Consider the following 21,182-nt stretch of genomic DNA (forward strand, 5'->3'; position numbering starts at 1 on the left):
AGAGGCCTTGGCTCGGATCGTAAAAATATAATTGCGTCGATTGCAACAACGTTATCTAGGCACTGCCGCCGCCGCCGCCGCCGCCGCCGCCGCCGCTGCTGCCACTCGCGGATAATGATACGTGCAGCCGGCTTTGCCGGCGTTATGACACTCGTCGATGCCTCGGCTGTGTATGTATGTGTGTGTACGTTCGCGCGCGGAGGTAAAAGTTTTGAGGCATTGAAAGCACGGGGAGCTGCACCGCTTGCGCAAAAAGCGCGAACCTTCACTCCGAGCATCTCTCTCGCGCGTATTTGTCGAGATGATTTTTTTTATTACACCTTTTTTTTGTTACGCGATATCGCGGACTGATTTTGAAAGGTCGATAATGGTCTAATTTCGATTTTCTTTAGAGCTCGCAGTAGAGCTGCTCGTTACGTTTTTATCAAGCGAGCGTTATTACGAGAATTACAGGAGATAATTGCTAATGGCGAATTTGAATTATGACGTCAGGCTTTCCCACGAAAATTTAATCGCCGGCGTTGCCGCATTACTTCATGCGCTTTTTATATTGGGAAAAGCTCGCATACGTGCATATAATATAGTCTTCTAAATTATATGACTTTGAAAAGTGTCGTAAACAAACTCCATCTCTGTTGACTTTAATATACAAAAATGCACATCCCCGCGCGATCGCGTTCCCACGAGGGTTTTACAATGATAAATTCATCGTTGATTCAACGCGCGGTTCCCTGCAAACGATCGCCGTCGCGAGCGTTCCTCCCGAGAAGCGGTCAACGAAACGGAACAAGTGCACTTGTGCAATCAATGACCCCCGCGTTATTATACGAGTAGTGTCTCTCGCGAGGGCCCCCGGCAATCTAATCCCGGCAACAAAAGGCCATTGGCAAGCATTTCAGCCAATAACAATCGCCACGTGCCACTTGTGATATGCTCGTATACACGTCGCGAGTATAACAATGCGGCGCGGCTATGTAATTGCGCCGTGAAAATTAGTAATGAAGAAAAAACGCGAAGGAATATAACGAGAGGGAAGGAGGGGGAGCCGTCGATATCGAGGACAAGGCGAGTCTTGGAGCGATTATTAATCGCGTTTTACGGGGGAAAAATAGAAAAATGATAGTTGCGGCATTACGCGGAGGATAATTGCCGGAATATGCACTGTACACTGTGTAGCCACGAGCTATTGAAAAAATCGTCGTCGCTGCTTTTTCCGCGCGCAACACGTCGAGTCGGTTCGCGAACGCGCATGTGTTGCGCGCTCGAATAAAAAGGCCACACGGAATGCCGATTTTTCCGCGGCAAAAATGGCATGCCTCATTGTTTACAGCCCGTTTTTCTCTCTCTTTCGCGGGGAGCTGCAATTTCGCACGAGACACAAGGACTTCTTAATATTCGGTTGTGCGAACTCGACGAGAATTTCCAAGATAAATCGCAAGACAAACATTCCCAGCTCCAGCTATGATTCGATTACACTTTGCATATTCCAGGAAAATGGCGCTCGGCGCGCGCGTAGCGGTACACCGCGACACTTGTTTGCCAGGATCAAGCAGTCGCGCGAGTCTCGTTGTGCGTCTGTTCACGCAACGTAAGTACAGCTCCTCGCGCGTCGTCTCGAAATCGAAGAATTTCTCGCTTTGAATAAATCTCCTCGAAAGTGTAACTCGCTTCCCGAAATCGACGCCGCGAGTCAGTTCCGCGAACTCGCTCTTCAAATTGAATTTCGGGCTGCAGGAGAGCCCGGCAGAGTGCAAAGTCAATGAGCGCGCGCGGGGCCGCTTTCTGATAGGTGTACAGCGCATTATCCCGAAAAGCCGGGCGAGTGTGTGGCCAAACACACACACGTGATATCTGCTCTCTCTCTCTCTCTCTCTCTCTCTCTCTCTCTCTCGCTCTCTCTCTCTCTCTCTCTCTGCCTCGCGGCGCAGGTGGGAGTCGATGACCGCCGCCGCGAGCAGCGAGCGAGGCCAAATGAAAGAGTCAACAAACGAGCCGAGAGAGAGAGAGAGAGAGAGAGAGAGCCGATGTATAATTGTCGTACACACGCGCATATCGCGAGCCGACCTTTCCTCTCCTTACTTTTTCTCGGATCTCCGCGGCGATGAGTGAAATTCATCGAAATAGACGCGCGCGCACACACAAACTGTTTACGCTAGCTGCTTCACGCAGAGTTCCAATGACGCGAGAGCGACGACTACATAATGCCCCAGTTGTTTTCCCGAGAAAAACGGGAAAATAAAACTCTCATCGATCGAGACTCACTGCTGCCTACGAACGAGAAACAAAACAGTGCTCAGGGTCTGCACGCGCAGTCCGCTCGGGTGTTCCGGCACGCCAATAAGCCCAATGTTTACATAACAGTCTCGCTCAGTCGCGAGCCTAATACGCCATCTGAATCACTCCAAGTCTCTCGTAATAAATTATAGTCGTCCTCGGGTCCGGCCAATTGTTTTTCGTGTGTGGCGGAGCGGTCGCGTTAGAAGGCTAATGCACGCACGTGCGCGGCTCTCTGGTCCGAGTCGGGGCGGCAGATATGAAACGACCGTAGAAAAAATAAGCTCCGTCCGCGCTCGCGGCAGAGTAAGAGAGTTTATAGATTCAAGAGCGCTCGAGCTCTTCCCTCGCTGCGCCTCTCGAGGCTAATGTGCGCGCGGGCGAGGAAATCGGTTGATACGCGCGCGGCGATATTTGACTTTTGGGCCGGAGAGCGGAGAACGAAGGAAAGAGAGAGAGAGAGAGAGAGAGAGAGAGAGAGAGAGAGAGAGAGAGAGAGAGAGAGAGAGAGAGGGAGGGAGGGAGGGAGGGAGCATAATAAACGCTCCCGCGGTCCTAAGTAAACCGAGCACGCGAGAGAATCGTCCTCGGTCTTTCTTCTTCTCTTTGATGGCTCGTATCGACGAACGGGTTTTTCACTTCGAGGAAAGGAGAATCTCTCCCAGCGTCGGTACATCGTCGGCCGCTACTTATTCCAAATTATTGACAACGGTCCAAGTGCCGCTGCTGGGCACCGACGTCGCAGGCGCCCCAAAACAATGCACGCCTGCTTAGGCGCGTCGAGCGTCGAGGGAGAGAAAAAAAGGTCGGAGAGGAGAAGAGACTGCGGGGCGACCTCACGCGGAGAGAGCGCATCGGGTAATCAGAGTCCCGGCACGAGCCGGCCTCCGGAGATTACAATAGACAAGAGGGTCCGCCTCTAAGCCGATTTTCACGCTGCTTCGCGCGGTTCCCCCAACTCTTCCGGATAATTTCGGCTGCGCGGACACAGCTGCGGCCCTACCTGCGCTCGCTGCGGGATTTATCGTCTCTGCAGCAGGCTCGGCGAAAGTCGGGGGAGCCTTGTTTGCCGATGCAGCCGCGATTTCACGCTCGATTTTCCCGACTAATTCTCCAGCGCACCGAGGCGCATTGGAGATGTGACCGCGCGTGCGGCGTGAAGCAGCGCAATAAAGACATTATTGGCTCGTCAATGACAAAACGAGCGCGAAAGCCAAACTAACGGCGAACCTACACGTGCGGCAATCACGTTCCGTTTTATCGAAATGCACGAGAAGCGCGCTCGCGCGTGGGCGACAGCGGCCCGATGCGATATCGCGTGCGCTGGCGAAGATAGTGCTAGCCAGGAGACGCTCGCGCTCTCTTTCAATCCCGGCTTCAACTGCGCGAGTAAATTGGTTAATTTCCTCGTCTCGCCGCGTCATCGGACATGCCCGTGCAGGAGCGCGGGCACGCGAGGTGGGGGCTGAAAAAGCTCTCGACGCGCACCGGAACGGCTCAATCCGCGGCGGGCTTGCACGCTCGTTTGCGCGCGAGGGCAGCGTGTATCGCGTTTGCATTACGAGTTATGAGCCTTTTTGCGCCCGGCGGCCTTCGACGCTCGAGATTGTTGACCCCTATATGCGCTCTCGGAGCGTCGAATTCTACTCCGATCCAACGAGCGTTGACGCTCTGCAGGCCGAGTCGAGAAAAAGATGCAGAGCGAAGGGTGCGCCGCCGCGCGCGACGAATAAAACTGGGCGTGGCCCGGCAGCCGAGTGGCGGGGGCAGCCAGCCAATGGGCAGGCGGCCTCCCTCTTTTTATCGGACGCCCGTCGCGCGCGTTGCCCCCACTAGCGCGCAAGCGCGCGGCTTTCCCCACCGCCGGCCGCGATGCTTTTCGCGATGTGTGCGATCAGCCTCTCTCGCGCGCACGTCCTATGTACACAGGCAGCTACACGGAGCTATGGTGCGCCTACGCTGCGCCGCGCATGCGCGCTCTTATCGCGCACACCGCATTGCTATTAAAGAGGCTGGAAAAAATCGGAACGCCGCAATTAAAATTAACACTCGAGGCCCGAAAGCTGCGCAACGCCGCCGCCGCCGCTTTTGCGGACTCGCAAGGAGAGCAAAAAATCGAGCCGCTTTATGCAGAGAGATAGAGACCCTTTGCAATTCTAAAGAAGGCGCGAGAGTGTGCGTGTAAGCCGCTCGGACGTTCCGCCAGGAAATTAGCTCCGAAATCTAATTATGAGATTTTTATAGGGCCATCGTAAAACGAGTTTATTCTGGCTGGCTGGCTCGCTCCGAGGGGAGACTCGCGTATACCTGCGCGGGCGCGATATTCGGTCGCCGATGATTGACCAATTACGCCGGCGGCCAATTTTCGGATACACTTTGGAAGCACGACGGCCCTGTGATATCCCCTGCAAGTCCCGCGTCTCGCGGCGCGGCGCGAGGAATTGTCAACGGCCGCGCATGCAGCACTCGGGGGAAAAACGAGGGCTCGCGGCATGTGCGTGCAGCGAGTTAACAGTGTGCAGTGCCTCATTATACACGCGCTCATGCGCTTTGCTCCGCAGAGGGCCCGCCTCTTTCACAGCTGCGGTCTGCGAAATACCCTTCTCATTCAATTACGGAGGCGAGCCAGCCTCGACGAGTGAATCGTCCAAGGGCTGCGCTCTACGTGAACAAGAGACGCGACTCCGTTCTGGCGCGGAAAACGCGCGGCGAAGCGAATATCGACGGTGAACCCGCGGGCCGAGAGAGCGCCGATTGGCCGATCGCGGAAAATCCCCGCCTCTCTGCGAGGGGCGAATTCCCTCTCGCGCGAGCGAGCCCCTGGCGCCACCGCAGCTGCGCCTGTGAGCGCCGCGAGCTTGTTACATCGATGCGCTGGGCAGCGAGCACCGCGCCGAGTTGCGATCGGCGAGCGTTAAATCATTAAATGATCGATGCGACTAGTATATCGGGCCATTAGCGCTTTACGATTGTACGTAGAAAAGCAATCCTCTCGCGAGAAGAAATTCGACAAACAGCCACCACCACCCCGGGTGGCGCGAGGCGAATATTTTTAGCAGAAAAACATTTCAATATCATCGGCCGCTCTTGCGTCCACTCGTCAAAATCAGGCGAACTGACAGTCGCCGAGCTAGTCATGAGGCACACGCACGGCTCGGCGTTATAAATATACCCGACGTCCCAGATGCGCGCGCGTAGAACGAGGTAGAACGGGCTGTGGCGAATAGGTGTACTTCGCTCGTTCTTGGCCATTTCGTCATTCTATTGATCCGCGACATCGCGGCCGTCGCTTTTGGATTTTTCAAGCCGCGCGCATGCTTCTGCATAAGTATCGGCGTTTATTACACTTTATTACGATTTTTTCTTCCCAGAAACGCCGGGCTTACTTATTGCGCTGTCCTTGAATATTCAGCGAAATTATACATCGGCCGCGATGAATAGGCTCGGGAATTTTTTAGAAATCAGCGCTATTCAAATAATTCCTCCGCGCGCTGAAAAGAGTCTTGAAAAGCCGAGGCTGAAAAAAGCGACGACGAGGACAATAAAAGAAGATGATTGTGATTTCCTGACAAACACGAGTCCTCTCTGCTTCCAAATAATTGTGCAGGAAACACGAGTAAGAAGAAAAGAATCATTGCCGACACGCTTTATAACTTATATAACGCATTAACGGCCTCGTGCGCGCGGCCACATTTAACGACGACACACGCGCACACATGTCGAATGTGTATATATTCGAAAGAGCCAATCGATATATTATAGCGACTCCGGCGATGCTACAGGTTCGCGTAGGTACGCCGAGAGATAAGATATTTTTCTCGCTGCGGCGGTGCGCTCGAGCCACCGCAAATATTTGCCCGCCTATCTATTAGCATCGCGAGATACGTACGTCTCTCGGCTTGCGTCAATCTCCTCCTCTCCTTTTATATTAATTCACCGTGATGAATTCGCGCGCGAGCGAAAAAGGCGCAAGAGCACGAGGACTCGAGGAGGAAAAAATCGCCGCGTCGAGTGTTCAGCGCGCATTAATCGACGCGAGTGCTAACAAGAGTCGAATATAACGCAATCCCTGTGCAGCTCGCACAAAGGACCGCAGCTCGCGTACGAGTGCCGCGCTTCAATCGATCGATTCAACGAACCGAGCGATGATTCATTCCTTAGCATATCGCGCGCGCGCGAGCGTACAGGCGAAAAAAGGGAAAAATCTCCACGCATCTTCACTCGAGCGAGGCAGCAGTTTGAGACGCTAAAGATCCGGCAGCAATTTACATAATACGCTCTCGCGCGCGAGCGCCGAGCAACACAAGTGCAAGCAAAAGCCTGCACTCACTTGCGCGCATCGTGTCATCGGCTTGTTAAGTCTCCGCGCGCGCGCTCGAACGATTTATCGTGTTCGTTCGCGCGCGACCTCTCGTTGTTGCCCCCCCCCCCCGACCCTCCCCGCGCTCGCGCGCGCGTGCTGCTGCCGCGGACAGATCCGTTTCCCGTCAGCGGCCCTTTTCCCGCTGACTGCGGAGACGTCCCTGAGACGCGAGAGAAAAAATTATGCTCGGATTTAATCGCTGATGTGTAATGCGGCAGAAATTGTTTGCACGCGCGAGGGCATCGCAGAACGAGTGCAGAGCTCTCCCCGGGGCTTTGTGATTCAAGTGGATTTGTGAGAACACGCGCTCCTCTTATTTCACGCAGGTTCAATTATAAAATTAATATTAATGACATAAAATATAAGAGCCTTGTTGCGAATTGAATTTGAATGGGAAATGCGCGCGAGGCGAGAGTCACGCAATCGAATATGCGAGCGATGCGCATCGCGTATTATACTTTGAAATACGTTCTGCGCTTTATCTTCCTGCAGGCTACGCGCGCGATTTGATCGACCTCGAGAGTTAATGGGCCCACTCGTGCGGCGTTGCCGATTCGCGGAATATTCCCTCGCGGACGCGCAGCCCGGTTAAGGTTGGGTGCAGCGTCCGAAATCGAAGAGTGTAACGATCTCGTTGCGAGGCTACGCTGCGAATTGCGAAGACTGCCAGGAAAAAAGGCGGCTCACGGTAGCCGCAGTCCATTATCGAGGATAAAAAGGTGCGCGCGAAACGGTAGCCGACTGTTTAATTGATGTGCGGTCGCGTATCGCGCGCGCACACACAGTCGCACACGGAGGCACAGCGTGAGAACGTCTGGGAATTACGTGGACTCGGATTTCGGAGAGATTTCTTCGCAACGAGGTGCCAAGTGATTCCGAATTAGTATACGATGTACACATGTCGCATTGGGAGAAATCGCCGTTGACGTACAGAGCGAACTGCGCAGAGGTGTGTCGGATTTGCGAATCGTGATCGAGGCATTAATTCGTTGTTTGTTCGAGGAGAGTCGAATTTTCGGCACAGTGAAGGGCACTTACCATGGGGCTGTCGGGCGTGTGCCGGTGGTGAGCCATGCTGGCCATGTTGGCAACGTCCCCTGGAACCGGCTGGCCCATCGAGTCCTGGTACTCGTCCAGGATCTCCATCGCGTAGGACGGCACCGGCTCCTTGTTCTTGATCCGAATCTTGGCTGCTTTTGGGAGCGAGCGACGGGACGCTCGCTGCTGACTCTGCTGCAGTGCACCGACTGTCCGCACTCTCTGTCCGGCGTACTGCGCTTAGCTGGCTCTCTCTTTCACTTGCGGGGCACACCAGCGCGTATTGTATACTCGACCGATGCCGCTGCCGCTGCTGCTGCTGCTGCTAAGTCGCGTCCACTGTCGCAAGAGTCAGTTGTCTGCACCGGGAGTCTCGCTCATAATAGCAACTGTCATGCTGCAGCCCTGCGCGCGCGAAAAGCCGGACGAGGGGCGGGCGGGCGCCGCAACCTGGGGGATCCTGCCGATACGAGCGCGACGACAACTGACAACAACAATAATTGCGAGACGACGACGGCGACGGTGTCGGTGTCCGGAAGAAACGCGCGCGCACGCTCCCGCGTCTACTTGCGGTCTGAGCCGAGTTTGCCGGTCCGCAGCGCCAGCCCCCCTCCACTCGGCCGCTGCAGCTTCGGCTCGGCGCCGCCGCCACCGCTAGCTGCCGCGGCAGGGCCGCAGAGGTTAGGTTGTGTTGCTGTTGTGCGCGAGAAAGGCGTTCCCGCTGGCCGCTGCGGCTCTGCGCTCTGCTGATGGAGGGAGAGAGTGGGAGGACTCCCGTGTACAGGGTGCACGAGTACGACTCGATCGGCGAGCGAGCGCGGCGAAAAGCTCGGAAAAAGTGCTGCTCAGCGTAGGAATGAAAATAAAAGCTCATTATGCCGCGCGCGGCGCGTATACGGGCTACGGAGGATCGGCCGCTGGGTGTTAACGGGCCGCCAAGTTCGTAAAGCGCGCCGGTAATGGAGCTCCGAGGGCAAGTGCCGATCATCCCCCCGCGATGTGCTCCTGTTTCCGCGCGCGCTCTCGCGAAATTGCGCGGCTATTACCCTATTACCCAATGCCATTTCTCATTATCCGGAATTCCGACGCGCGCTGCACACACGCGCTGAACTTTGCCTCCTCTTCCCCTTCGATTTTAAATAATAAATCCAATTCCTCGAAATCCCCGAGCACATGCGTGTAGCCGTGTGTATAAAAAAATCATCGGTTTGCATGCGAGCCGACGCACACAGCACACGCCACGGCTGCACGGAGATGCAGGACCCGTTAGACTAAGCGGCGAATCATGCAAATAAGTGGAAAATCATCGCTCTCTGCACTCGGCTTCGAGATTGTATCGCAAGCGCGGGGGCTAAATCCGCGCCTGCGTTTCAGAATTTGTGCGAGTATAGCTGCTAGCCGCGCAATTACCGGTAATTTCAGAAACTATCCGCGTATATGCCATGCAGCTTGTTTTATTTTTCAAAAGCCCGCGCGCGCCTATCGCGTATATATATATATATATATATATATATATATATATATAAAAGCGCCGGCGTGGATCCACCGGCACAGGCCAATTATTCTTATCGATTTCTCCACCCCTTCTCCGTGCCTTTCTTCTCACGAAGCTAAGTACTTTGGACGCAATGACCCGCGCCTATATTGTGCACGCGGAAATTCTAATTTCGCGCCACTAAAATGTTTGATCAACTATACTTAATATATGCACCTATGTCGTTTTACAAAGTTGGAAGATCACATTTATACCTAATGCCACTTTACCGAGATACTTATTGATACATACATGTATGTAATATTACATAAAACTTTTACGACGATAAGCTAGTCGATAATATTTTGGCGCGAAATTTGAATTTTGTATATGTTTTGCAAGTTACCTCCATCAATCAAAAAAAGTGATAACCCAATTTTGTGGAGCCGTTATAATAAAGCGATTTGATTGGTGGTTAAGAAATGCAAACATTCGGTCCGAATGCATAGTTACGATTTTGAATCTAACGACACAGATGTGATATATAGAGCGTTGATTGAAAAAAATCGTTAAAAATGCTTGCAATAATCTAGTAAAAAGTTACGTACAAAGAAAAATTTTGAAAATTCATCAAAATTTCAGGATGGTTCAAGGTCAAGTAATTCGCGTACCTATTTTTCATGATTTTTCGATATTATCAAATAAACTTTTATTCTGCTCATATTATACATTTTCTGTTTGCATTTGGTATATGCCATTGAACAATGGCTAGTTTTCATTGAACTTGAGTAGTCGAGAAAACAGCGTGATGAGGCACTTTTTGCGCGTTGGTTTTGCATTGTTTCAAACATAATGTAGAATTAGAAAAAAGTGCTACGACATTTGTTTTCATAGTTTTAGGGGCAGAGATGTGTATTATTTTCGTGAAACTACTCATATGCCTATATGTATATAAGTTAAAAGAATTTTGAGGAAATTTCGAAACAAATCTGTAGCTGACAGCCAAAATTGCATAGGTTCACTTTTTTGTGTTTTCGCGAGAGAAAACGGTTTTAATTTTCAGACTTACTTGCATAATGCATAATGCGGTGTACCGATGAATTCACGCATTTAACACACGTACATACACACGGCGCTATGGCCTGTGACCAGGTTATGGATAGATTTATTCCTTTGTGCAATGTCGGAAAAGTATCCGCAGGAGCTCCTGGACTTATTTACACTGCGGTTCTCGCCCGCGAAACACACATTGCAAGATTTATTGCGAGGCAATCGGCACACCAGTCATAAGTTCATTTTCCGCTTCTTTCCAGAGTATTTACTGAAGAGTCGGATCGATTATGCGTTGTTTTTCCGAAAAAACTTTTGGAACGTCAAAATGAACATAACCGCGTCCCAGGGTAGTCACTATAGCACCTGAAAAATTTATTTCAAAATATTGACTTGTGTAGTCATGTCGGGTTATACAAAATCTGAAAATCGCATTCTTACATGGACTTACTTCTTAGGTATATCTTAGCTTTATAGCGAAAACTTTGAGCGATTCCCGACATTTTTACATGAAAAGGGCCTATTTGAAGATAATGAAATCCACAGTTATCTCGAATCTTGCGAAAAGTGGACTTGTGTCGCATTTGGGTTATCAGCCGCAGAAATAGATATCTATCCTGATAAAGCATCAGCAATAATCTTAGGCATCGCACCTTAGAAAAATGTCAAATGACAAATAAGAAACAAACACTTTTCACTTTTTCATTATCTTTATTTGACACGCCGAGACAGAAATGTAATACGTAGCTTATCTGCAACGCGTTATATATGCGTTGATTTCTCTTTCCATTTCAAACAAGACTGAGTCATCACTTATATATCGCATAAACAGCATTTTTCATTGCGTTCCGTCGATTCAAGCACATTTAAATATATAGGTATATAAACACATTTTATTTTCTACTCTGATTCTATTTTCTATTCAACGGTATAACAGATACGAGCAATTCTACGAAAAACCGGATATGTCCGGCGCACTAATTCTTGGTCGAAAAATCGAAGTCTTGAGCTTTTGAGGGCACACTCACTGGGCCAAGTTCTTAGCATTCGTTAGGAAATACAAAAGGTAAAGAAAAAGGGTAGCTAATGGAAATCGTGTGACAACAAAAAGTTACGGGCCTGCAATTATCAGGCATCAAAAAACAGCCTACATATTGCGCCTTAGGTAATTTATTACCTGGCTGAGCAAATATGTTTTCTCCAACTCTAATGGATAGATGAGCCCGAGATCTAATTGGCTAATTGGTCCATAACTTTTTTTAAGACACATGATTTTGATTTTTCGACCGAGAAGTGCCCGACTTCTCGTAGAATTGCTTATATATACGCGCGTTGTCAATTCTATTAGGCGAGAAGCGAGATGCGCTCAGTATAGGATGTTGCCCAGTTCGGTATGTCATTAGTTCCTAAGTAGCATTTTGATACAAGATGAGAGGAGAAAAAGTTGCCTGAAAAGCATTTTTTTAGCTTGAAAATGAATTGAGAGAAGGTCGAAAAGAAACTGCGAGCAATTTTTTTATATGCAGCAAACAAGTTCAATACTTTTTAGTTGTTGACAATGTATAAGTGTTATGATTATTGCAAATATAAAATGACGTTTTATACACGGGGTGAAGTTTATTCTATTGTCCAAAAGGAGACGCTGAAGTTTTTTTTTGTTAATATTATTAAGCTAAGCTGGTGAATTTGCGAGGAAACAAAGTACGAAACTTAAAGGTCCCGGTCCTTGAAAAGAAGTAAATTACCTGAGCTGAACCAACAATTATACGCTTGTAATCAAAAGTTGTAGCCTAAAACGATAAGTGTGTCCATATTTGGCGCAGCTCGCGTATTATCATTCATTTTCCACATTTCTTTAGATATATAAGGAAATTTCGATACATCAGTTTTCAAAGCAGTGGAAGCACACCTTTTAAGGCCGATTTTGCTTTCTCCTGGTGGAAACTTTGTAATTGTCCAATTTTCGGAGTTCGAATCACGTGTTTTAAAAAAATATCCGTATGTGTTGTAACGGCTGGCTTGGCTTGGCTATTTAATTAATATCAATAAGTCTCAGCCGTGTACAACGTATATACATTCGTTGCTAGAAGAGCCACGTTTATTATATTTTGAGTGGATGGCCAGCGCCGAGCGTGCAGAAGGCACAGCTCGGCCGAGTCAAATATGATTCGTGGATAGGTGCGACTAAACACGCGATTGATTAAAAACTTAATGCTGACGTTTATTCAAAACAATTATATCACTAACGTTCGTCTAGGACGAACAGTGGCTACTACGCACGAGGTGTCCGAGGGAGAGAGAATTATGAGAGAATTAAATTGAATTTAATTGCCTCAGACACAGTATATTATGCATAATGGGCTGGCATTCCAGTAGGGCACGCTATAATCCTATACAAAATTATTTACAAAAAAAAAAAAAAAATAAAAAAAGAAAATATAACATAAATAAATAACAACGCCGAGAATCTTCAGGGATGAACACGTCGCAATAACCGTGTCGTCAAGTATCATGTCCGGAGTGTCAACCCTCGCAAGTCTACTAATGAAACCCCGAGAGGTCAGAAACCCTGATCACTAGTCCGTTGTCTAAGGCCCAGCGGGAAATTTTAGCAAGGTCGTAGTTGACCTTCTGAACGATGCCATTTAATTCTGAGAATTTACCGCTGATGTAGATTATGCAATCGTCAGCGTAGAGCTGACATTTACAGTGCTCAAGTACTCGCGGCAAGTCGTTGATAAAAAGAGAGAAGAACGGAGGTCCTAAAAGGCTGCCCTGCGGAACTCCAGTGTACCGACGAAGAGGCGATGAGGTTTCCCCGTTGGAGAAGACGACAACCTGCGATCTGTCGGTAAGGTACGTCCTGATCCACGTGCACGCCCCATCCGCGAATCCAAGTCGATGCAGCTTAGCAACCAGCAGGTCGATATTCATTAGGTCGAAAGCTCTTGAAAAATCGATCTTCACTACGAGCGTAACACACTCGCTGTTTCCGAAATAACAATCTCCTTGTTTAACTCGAATAGCGCGCGCAATCTCTCTCTACGCGGACGACTTGCTCATTTATTTCCAAGTAGCATCGTTGCCAGGATCGACGAGGACCTCGCAGCCATTTCTTTATGAGCAGTGGACAACGGGCTTGTCATCAATGCCACAAAAACACAAGCTATGTGGGTCGGTTCTCGAGGGTTTATTAGCCGGCTGCAAGATCTTAACCTGCCAGACATTGTCTTCAACGACACTACTATCGTGACTGACGATTCCCTCGAGGTCCTAGGCGTAATCCTTGACTGTACGCTCTCCTGGCGTGGCCAATGCAATGCCATTGCCAAGCGTAGTTTTGCGGCTCTTTCACGGCTTTGCAAGTGTGCTGATTATTTGCCCGCTTCCACTCGTCTAACACTAATCAAGACTCTAGTATTTCCTCACTTCGACTACTGCGCGAGAATCTTTCTGGACCTCTCTAACGAGCTCGCTACTAAGTTAGGTCGATGCAAAAATGCGGCCGTACGCTTCGCCACCGGATTTAAAGTTTTCGAGCACATCTCGCCCACCTACAAAAGGCTCGAGATCTTAAAATGTCCTGCGGAACGCGACTTTTTGGCGATCTGCCTGTTGGCTACTATCATGCGCACAGGATCGCCTGATTATCTCGCCAAGAGGCTCAAGTTTGTTCCCAAGGACAAATCCGGAAGCAGCCACGGAAAAAAATGGTTGGCAACAGTAACAAACCGCTTGGCAAAATACGCATCGACAATTTTTTTTTTTTTTTCATGTGGTTAACCTTACCGATAACTTGATAAATGTTACCAAAAAAGCAGGTAACTTACCAATTATTTTATTATACTTACCCAGTACTTGGACCGACCTTTAACCAAAGAAATAGTTGGTGCGTGTTTTGCCAAGCGGTTTGTTACTGTTACCAACCATTTTTTTTCCGTGAGGAGGCGCTCGGAGCTCGATATCGTGGTCAACTCGTTCGGTACGGAGTGCTTTAGGCACTCTTTCTGTATAGGCACCGCATACATTTGGAATGATCTCCCTAACAATTTGCGTCTATTGTACAAGCGCCCCTGCTTCAAGAACCAATTGAACCAGCACCTTCTAGCGAGATCTTGATTTCTATGTGATCTGTGTAATTCGTCCGTTTAGCATTGTAAACACACCTCGTCACTATTCTCTGTCTAGGCAAGGCGGATCTAGTCTGTCACTTTAGTTTTAGTTTTAAGCCCCAAATTATATTTCTATAGTCGTATGTATTAATTTATTTATTTGCATACGCTCAAATACCTATTTATTTATAAGCGTTTTTTTAGATATTAACTTTAGATACTAACTTTTATTTTATATTATTATTATTATTTTACTGCTATTTGTGCGCACCCGTTAGTTGGGCAGCGAGCCCTCCTCGCACTACATTTTTATTTGAACTGTAAGACAAATGTACAGCTTGTGGCCGTTACGGACCTTGAGTCTTTAGCCGTAAATTAATTCTAATTCTCTCTCTCTCTCCTCTCTCCCGACTTTGGATCGATTGCTCTTCTTGACTATTCCTCTCTAAAGTATTGGAGAAGCTGGCTCATGACAAGATCACCAACCATCTAGCACAGCATAAACTCTCTGACCCTTGCCAGACTGAATTTCAACAGTTCAACAGCACCCAGACTGCGCTCCTAAGATTAACTGAGGACATGGGCATAAATGACAGAAAGAAGCTTTTAACGGTGCTGCTGCTCTTCGACTTTAGCCATGATTTCGACAGGATATCACACGACAAGCTACTGTGCAAGATGGTTAGTATATGATTCTCCAGGGCGGTAACCCAGTGGATCGGGTCATATTTGTCGGGCAAAAAGCAGTGTGTGGTAACAAAGACTGGAGGATTCTCGACAGTACACAACTTGGGTGTTGGAAGTTGCAAATTTCAAATTAAGGGGATGCCTACCAGACCAACTTTTTTTGGTTCTTTGGGTCAACTGGAGTGAGAAAATTCCCGCGTGAATCGCCGATCGCTAGCCAAACTTTTTTACGTAGCAGTTCACCGATCTGGTACGTCGCTAGTCAAAATAAGGATGTTTTTTTTTATTTCTTATTTCCTTTTGATACAAGAGATATAATTCATTTAAGATTAATGAAAAGCTAGTTTATAACAAATAATGACTTTAGATAAAAGAAATAGAAATATTTATGCAATAAAAAAATGTAATGCAGACGACATTTGACTCTGTTTTTGAGGTTAAGTACACATATTTTTTATCAAACTAACTATATATTATGCATAGAGGTACCCATTGATCGTTTTCAAAACCAATTTGAATTCGACGAATATTAGTTGTCTTCTACAAAAATTTGCAAAAACTGTTTGTTAATCCCATAAATATTTGCAAATTAAAACCAGGGATAATGAAATTCTCCTTAAGTCTCCATGTAAAATTGGAAAAAATACTTTTATTAATATCTCGCCTCTAGGGTATCCAAACGACTCAAAATTTTACATAAGCTTTTTATTTATACATATCTACGTGTGTGAATTTTTTCCCCCGAATCTGTTATTTCTAAATCAGACGAACCTCCTTAACACAGGGAAAATTAACGAAGACCAGAAAATTGTCACTTTTTGTCTGGAGGCGCAAACTAAAAATGTGTTTTAATAGAATCAAAGTATTAAAAAAAAGAATTAATTTAAGGGCTAGTGGGTTAATAGTATATTGTGCCATTAGGGGGGGGGGGGATTGGCTTTTTCTAGCGAGGGTGATGTTTTAAGCACGAGTGCTTAAAACATCACCCGAGTCTGAGAAAGCCACTCCACCCTTGTTGCACACCGTACTTTTTATGATAAGTACACGAATAGGCCACTTATCATTCATATGAAAGGAATGTGAAATTCCAGGACTTTTCAAAGAAAAACAAAAGTATATTAAAAATTTTCGAAATTTTCAAAATTATCAAAATTTTCAATATACTTTTGTTTTACTTTAATTCCTCTTATATGAATGATAAGTGGCCTATTCGTTCACTTATCATAAAAAGTACGGTGTCCGTCTCGGGCCCCTACGGCGCCCTTGACTCCTACTCGTGCTTAAGACATCACCCTCGATAGAATAAGCCAATCCCCCCCCCCCCCCGGTTCACAATATACTATTAGCAACGCAAACGCCCGATAAGTAAAGCGCGGAGTTTACAAGAGTGCACACGAGCCTATAGTTCAGCCCTTAGCAGAGAGTGCCTGAAGTTCGAGCCTACATGATTATGCGTATTTTTAGTCCTTTTCAAGCCTATAAAGGTAAGATTGAAAAGAAAACGTGCCAAGCCATCAAGAACGCTCGTGAAGTGAACCCCAAGAAACACACGATTTACAGGCTTCGGTTCGGGCCGATACTTCGCCCCTTAGCAGTCACTGGCGGTAGTATAGACCTACCTGATTTTGCGTGTTTTTCCGTACTCTTTGAGCCTATTACCTGGTTTTGCGATTCCATACGTAATCTGTAAGCCTTTGTAGTCTAGATTAACGAAAAAACGTGCCGAGAGCACCCTTTAAGAGAACCCCAAGAAACACACAATTTACAGCCTTCGGTTCGGGCTGTTAGTTTGTCCCTTAGCAGCAACGCCGGTGGTACAGACCTATCTGGTTTTGCGTGCTTTACCGACCTCTTTAAGCCTACGTAGGTTAGATTAACGAAAAAACGTGCAAACGTAATGAGAAAGCACGATAAGTGAACCCCAAGAAACACTTGATCTAGAGCCTTCGGTTCGGGCCGATAGTTTCTCTCTTAGCAGAAACTGCTGGTGGTACAGACCTACCTGGTTTTGCATGTTCTTACGTACTTTTTAAGCCTAGGTAGGTTAGATTAACAAAAAAACGTGCGAACGTAATGAGAAACCCCGATAATTGAAACCCAAGAAACACTTGATCTAGAGCCTTCGGTTCGGGCCGATAGTTTCTCTCTTAGCAGAAACTGCCTGTGGTACAGACCTATCAGGTTTTGCGTGTTTTACCGACCTCTTTAAGTCTAGGTAGGTTAGATTAACGAGAAAACGTGCAAAGGTACCGAGAACGCCCGATAAGTGAACCCCAAGAAACGCGAGGTTTACAGCCTTCAGTCCGGGCCGATAGTTTGTCTCTTAGCAGAAACTGCCTGTGGTACAGACCCACCTAGTTTTGCGTGTTTTAACGACCTCTTTAAGCCTAGGTAGGTTAGATTAACGAAAAAACGTGCAAACGTAATGAGAAAGCCCGATAAGTAAAACCCAAGAAACACGTGGTTTACAGCCTTCGGTCCGGGCCGATAGTTTCTCTCTTAGCAGAAACTGCTGGGGGTACAGACCTACCTGATTTTGCATGTTCTTACGTACTTTTTAAGCCTAGGTAGGTTAGATTAACAAAAAAACGTGCAAACGTAATGAGAACGCACGATAAGTGAACCCCAAGAAACACGTGAATTAGATCCTTCGGTCCGGGCCGATAGTTTGTCTCTTAGCAGAAACTGCCTGTGGTACAGACCCACCTAGTTATGCGTGTTTTAACGACCTCTTTAAGCCTAGGTAGTTTAGATTAACGAAAAAACGTGCAAACATAATGAGAAAGTGTTGGCGAGTCTTCGCGCCGCTTGCCGTCTATAGTAGACTACAGGGCTAATCTAGCGCCACCATGCGGGCAGCGCTAGGTATTCACGCGTGCTCTGCAAAGTACTCACTCTCTAAGAAGAAAATAAAGAGAGTTATAACAGAATATTAGAGCCTTGTTTAATTACGAGTTCTCCTCACCAACCATCCAACTAGGATTAATCTAACAGGTTGTGGGCCAGCTCGCTGGAATAGAGGAAGAACCGAGAAGAAGACGACTCAGAAGTTTTTATTTTTATCTTTGTTCAGAGGAAAATAAATCAGACGTATCAGAGGTCTAGAGGACAAATTTCAGAAGAAAACGTAAGTACAAGCTTTTGTAAGGTGTAGTCAGAGTAGTAATCAGATATAGCAAAAGAAAGTTTAATTTTTGATCGGTTTCGGGAGTGTGTTGTGTTACCGCATCGACAAGAAAAATGAGAGTTGCGTAAAGAATAGTAGGAAAAGACAGTGCGGTGTCTTAATAATTACAGAATAGATCAGAAGGTTATAGAAAATCAAAAGTCTTAACACAAGACAAAAGCGCGCGACAACGAAACGCACGAGAAGTCGCCGGCAAAAGCCTGCACGAGCCGATTCCGGGAATCGGGGGGAGGTGAGCCGCGACTAGCGACGCTGTCAGAGTCGAGCGCACGGTTTGTTGTGCTCTCTTTCTCTCTCTCTCTCTCTCTCTCTCTCTCTCTCTCTCTCTCTCTCTCTCTCTCTCTCTCTCTCTCTCTCGGAATCAAAACAAATTTTACACGCACGGATTTTTCTCGTAAATTTTTTTCTCCTTTTTGAGTTTCAAAATATATGGTCTAATCAGAATCAGACGTAACGGATTAGATTGGCTATCGGTGTATATATGTAATAAATAAAATCAGAGAAAAATAATTCCAGTTATATCGTTCTCACTCCTATTCAGAATGTCAGAGTTATTCGAGTAAATCAAAAAGCTTCAATTTTTTTGTTGGCTTATTAGTGTTCAGGTGCACTCGAATAAATTTTAAAAACACGCCTTGATAGAAATTTCAATGAAACGGCGGTGCAGTGAATTTGAATTTCTATAAAATTTAAAATTATTAAAAGATAATTACACTTTCTTTCGTGATTTCTTGGACGACATACGCGTGTGCGATCGCCCCCTCGCAAATTATTAAGTGAATTGCGTTCGTTTACTTAGACTGGGAGGGAGCACGTGTGTGGCGTCCGGGAGGCACGGTGCTAGTGCTTGATTTTCAAGCTTGGTTTGACTTGCAGTGCGGTCAACTTGGCAGAAATCAAAGAAAGCTGTCAGAGTGAGCATTCTAACTTTATTTCAGAGGAAAAGAACATCAGAAGCGTTATGTCTGATTGGAGTTTTTCAGACCCATTACCATCAAATGAGAAAGAGGTGGCCAACGAAGGCAACGAAAATCAAGTGGACGATCATTTGAATATCCACCAAGGTACAAAGTGTTTTTAAATCAGAATATAAACAATTAATTCAGAATCAGAAGTTAGGCCTAAAATTCAGAGTTCAAATAATAAATAAAAATTGAATGCTAATCAGAGAAATTGTTTATAATACAGATTCAGATATAGAAGGGTATACACCCCCGGGTACACCCCCAAAAAGAGATATGGAGGGAAAGTCTCAACCTACTGACTCACAAATGGAGTGGAGAATGGATAATCTGGAGAATGCTCTCGAGAGACACTCCGATATACTCGACAATCATGCTGAAATAATCAGAGATCAAACAGTAGCCATACTCGATATGAAGGAAAATATTGACAACCTAAACACCGTCATACAGAAACTCACAGAACAAATAGGAAAATTAACTTCAGAGGTAATTATCCACCCTGCCAGTTCCACACTCAGAGACATAAGTGAGACAGAGTTTAGTAAAAATATCAATTCAACAAACTTATCAGACGGAACAAGCGCATTAGGCGACCTCAGCAGAGCTTGTAATGAACTCAGACGATCTATTGCCCTAAACGCAACTAATTCAAAAATAAACATAAAGAGAAATTATAAATTAACAAAAAAAGTACCACTTAACATTTGGTTAGACAATATAAATGCTGAATTAAAAGCTAATAATCTTGCAGACATACTTGACGATTCTCAACAATCAGACGTTTCAAAGACAGTAATAGAAAGACAAAACAGAAAAGACCAAGTCAGAGACATTCTAATAAGTCGCGTAGATGATTATTACCATAATAAGATTTTACAAATAAAAGACCCATTAGAAATAGTGATTAAAATCAAAGAGTTCAGACGAGCAGAGGCCAATGTTACCGATTCTTCAGTCAGAGAAAAATTATATAGTCTCAAAATGAACAATAGAGAATCAGTAAACGAATTTTGCGATCATTTTGACTCTATTATCAGAGATTTTGAAAATTGTATTACCAAAACACCTCTGACGGAGGAAGAGATAAGATCGGCCTTCATTCAAGCTGTTAGTATAAAATTTAAAGAAATCAGATCGGCTAATATTATCAGACTTCAAGCAACCAAATCAGAGATGAGCCTTAATGACATAAAAACTTTGATACTACAGCTGGAATCAGACAGACGCAAATCAGACGGTCAGCCTTCAGACGACAGGCAAAAAATTGCAGCTAAACAGGCGATAATCACAGACAAGTGTTATCGCTGCAATAAGGTGGGACACAGAGCAGCCTTTTGTCCTCTTAAAGAGTACAATCTATGGTACTGCTTTTATTGCCAGGCTGTAGCTCCACACAAAGGGGATAATTGTCCAAATAAGGACAATCACAAAGATGGGTATGTAAAATCTTATACATATAACAACACAAACACACAACACAAACACAACAGTAATAACTTCAGAGGTAGAGGTAACAGAGGAAGGGGTGGTTAATAATAATGTCAGAGGTAGTGGAAATAATGTAAGAAGGGGATCTTTCAAACACAAGGTCGATGTACAAACACCAGGCCGAAATCAGAAGAAGGGATACAAGGTCAAAGCGATGCTAACAGGTAACAACACACATATAATTAATAAAACACCTACAAAACTAGTACTTATTGCGGATTCTGGCGCAACAGAGCATATAGTAAATAAGAGCATAATTTTAAGTAACTTCAGAAAAAGTTCAGGCGAATATATCAGAAGTGCAAATAAAAATAAATTTGCAAACATCTCTATAGACGGCAAAGGAGATTTAATTTTAAAATCAGAATCAAATGAAAATAACAAAATAATTTTGACAAATGTAATTTCTGCCAAAAATATTTCAGATAATCTGATCTCTCTCAGACGTTTTGCAGACGTAGGTTTGAGTATTTATTTGGATAATAAAATACTTAAAATCTACGATAAAAATTCAGACGAAGAGTATTTAGCTGGGACGTATGAA

At 46.0% G+C, this 21,182-nt stretch overlaps 2 protein-coding genes across 3 annotated transcripts in view; one reads left to right on the top strand and one right to left on the bottom strand.

Moving 5' to 3' along the window:
- The window catches only part of LOC100115281 (protein dead ringer), an 82,968-nt gene extending 74,711 nt beyond the window's left edge, over nucleotides 1-8,257 (bottom strand). For both annotated transcript variants that reach the window (XM_008216238.4, XM_016989654.3), the window contains exon 1: nucleotides 7,676-8,257. In XM_008216238.4, the coding sequence (XP_008214460.1) occupies nucleotides 7,676-7,783 (108 nt within the window). In that variant the 5' untranslated portion in view covers nucleotides 7,784-8,257. The remainder of the gene's footprint in view (nucleotides 1-7,675) is intronic.
- A 9,279-nt stretch (nucleotides 8,258-17,536) lies between these two features.
- On the top strand, nucleotides 17,537-19,942 carry LOC116416765. The gene is made up of 4 exons (XM_031926330.2): nucleotides 17,537-18,125; nucleotides 19,124-19,249; nucleotides 19,374-19,636; nucleotides 19,722-19,942. Exons 2-4 carry the CDS (start codon nucleotides 19,147-19,149, stop codon nucleotides 19,737-19,739), a joined length of 384 nt encoding a protein of 127 aa, XP_031782190.1. The 5' UTR covers nucleotides 17,537-18,125; nucleotides 19,124-19,146; the 3' UTR covers nucleotides 19,740-19,942.
- The last annotated feature ends 1,240 nt before the right edge of the window (nucleotides 19,943-21,182 follow it).

This window comes from Nasonia vitripennis, chromosome 3, assembly GCF_009193385.2.
Source record: "Nasonia vitripennis strain AsymCx chromosome 3, Nvit_psr_1.1, whole genome shotgun sequence".
In the NCBI taxonomy this organism is placed as follows: Eukaryota; Metazoa; Arthropoda; class Insecta; order Hymenoptera; family Pteromalidae; genus Nasonia; species Nasonia vitripennis.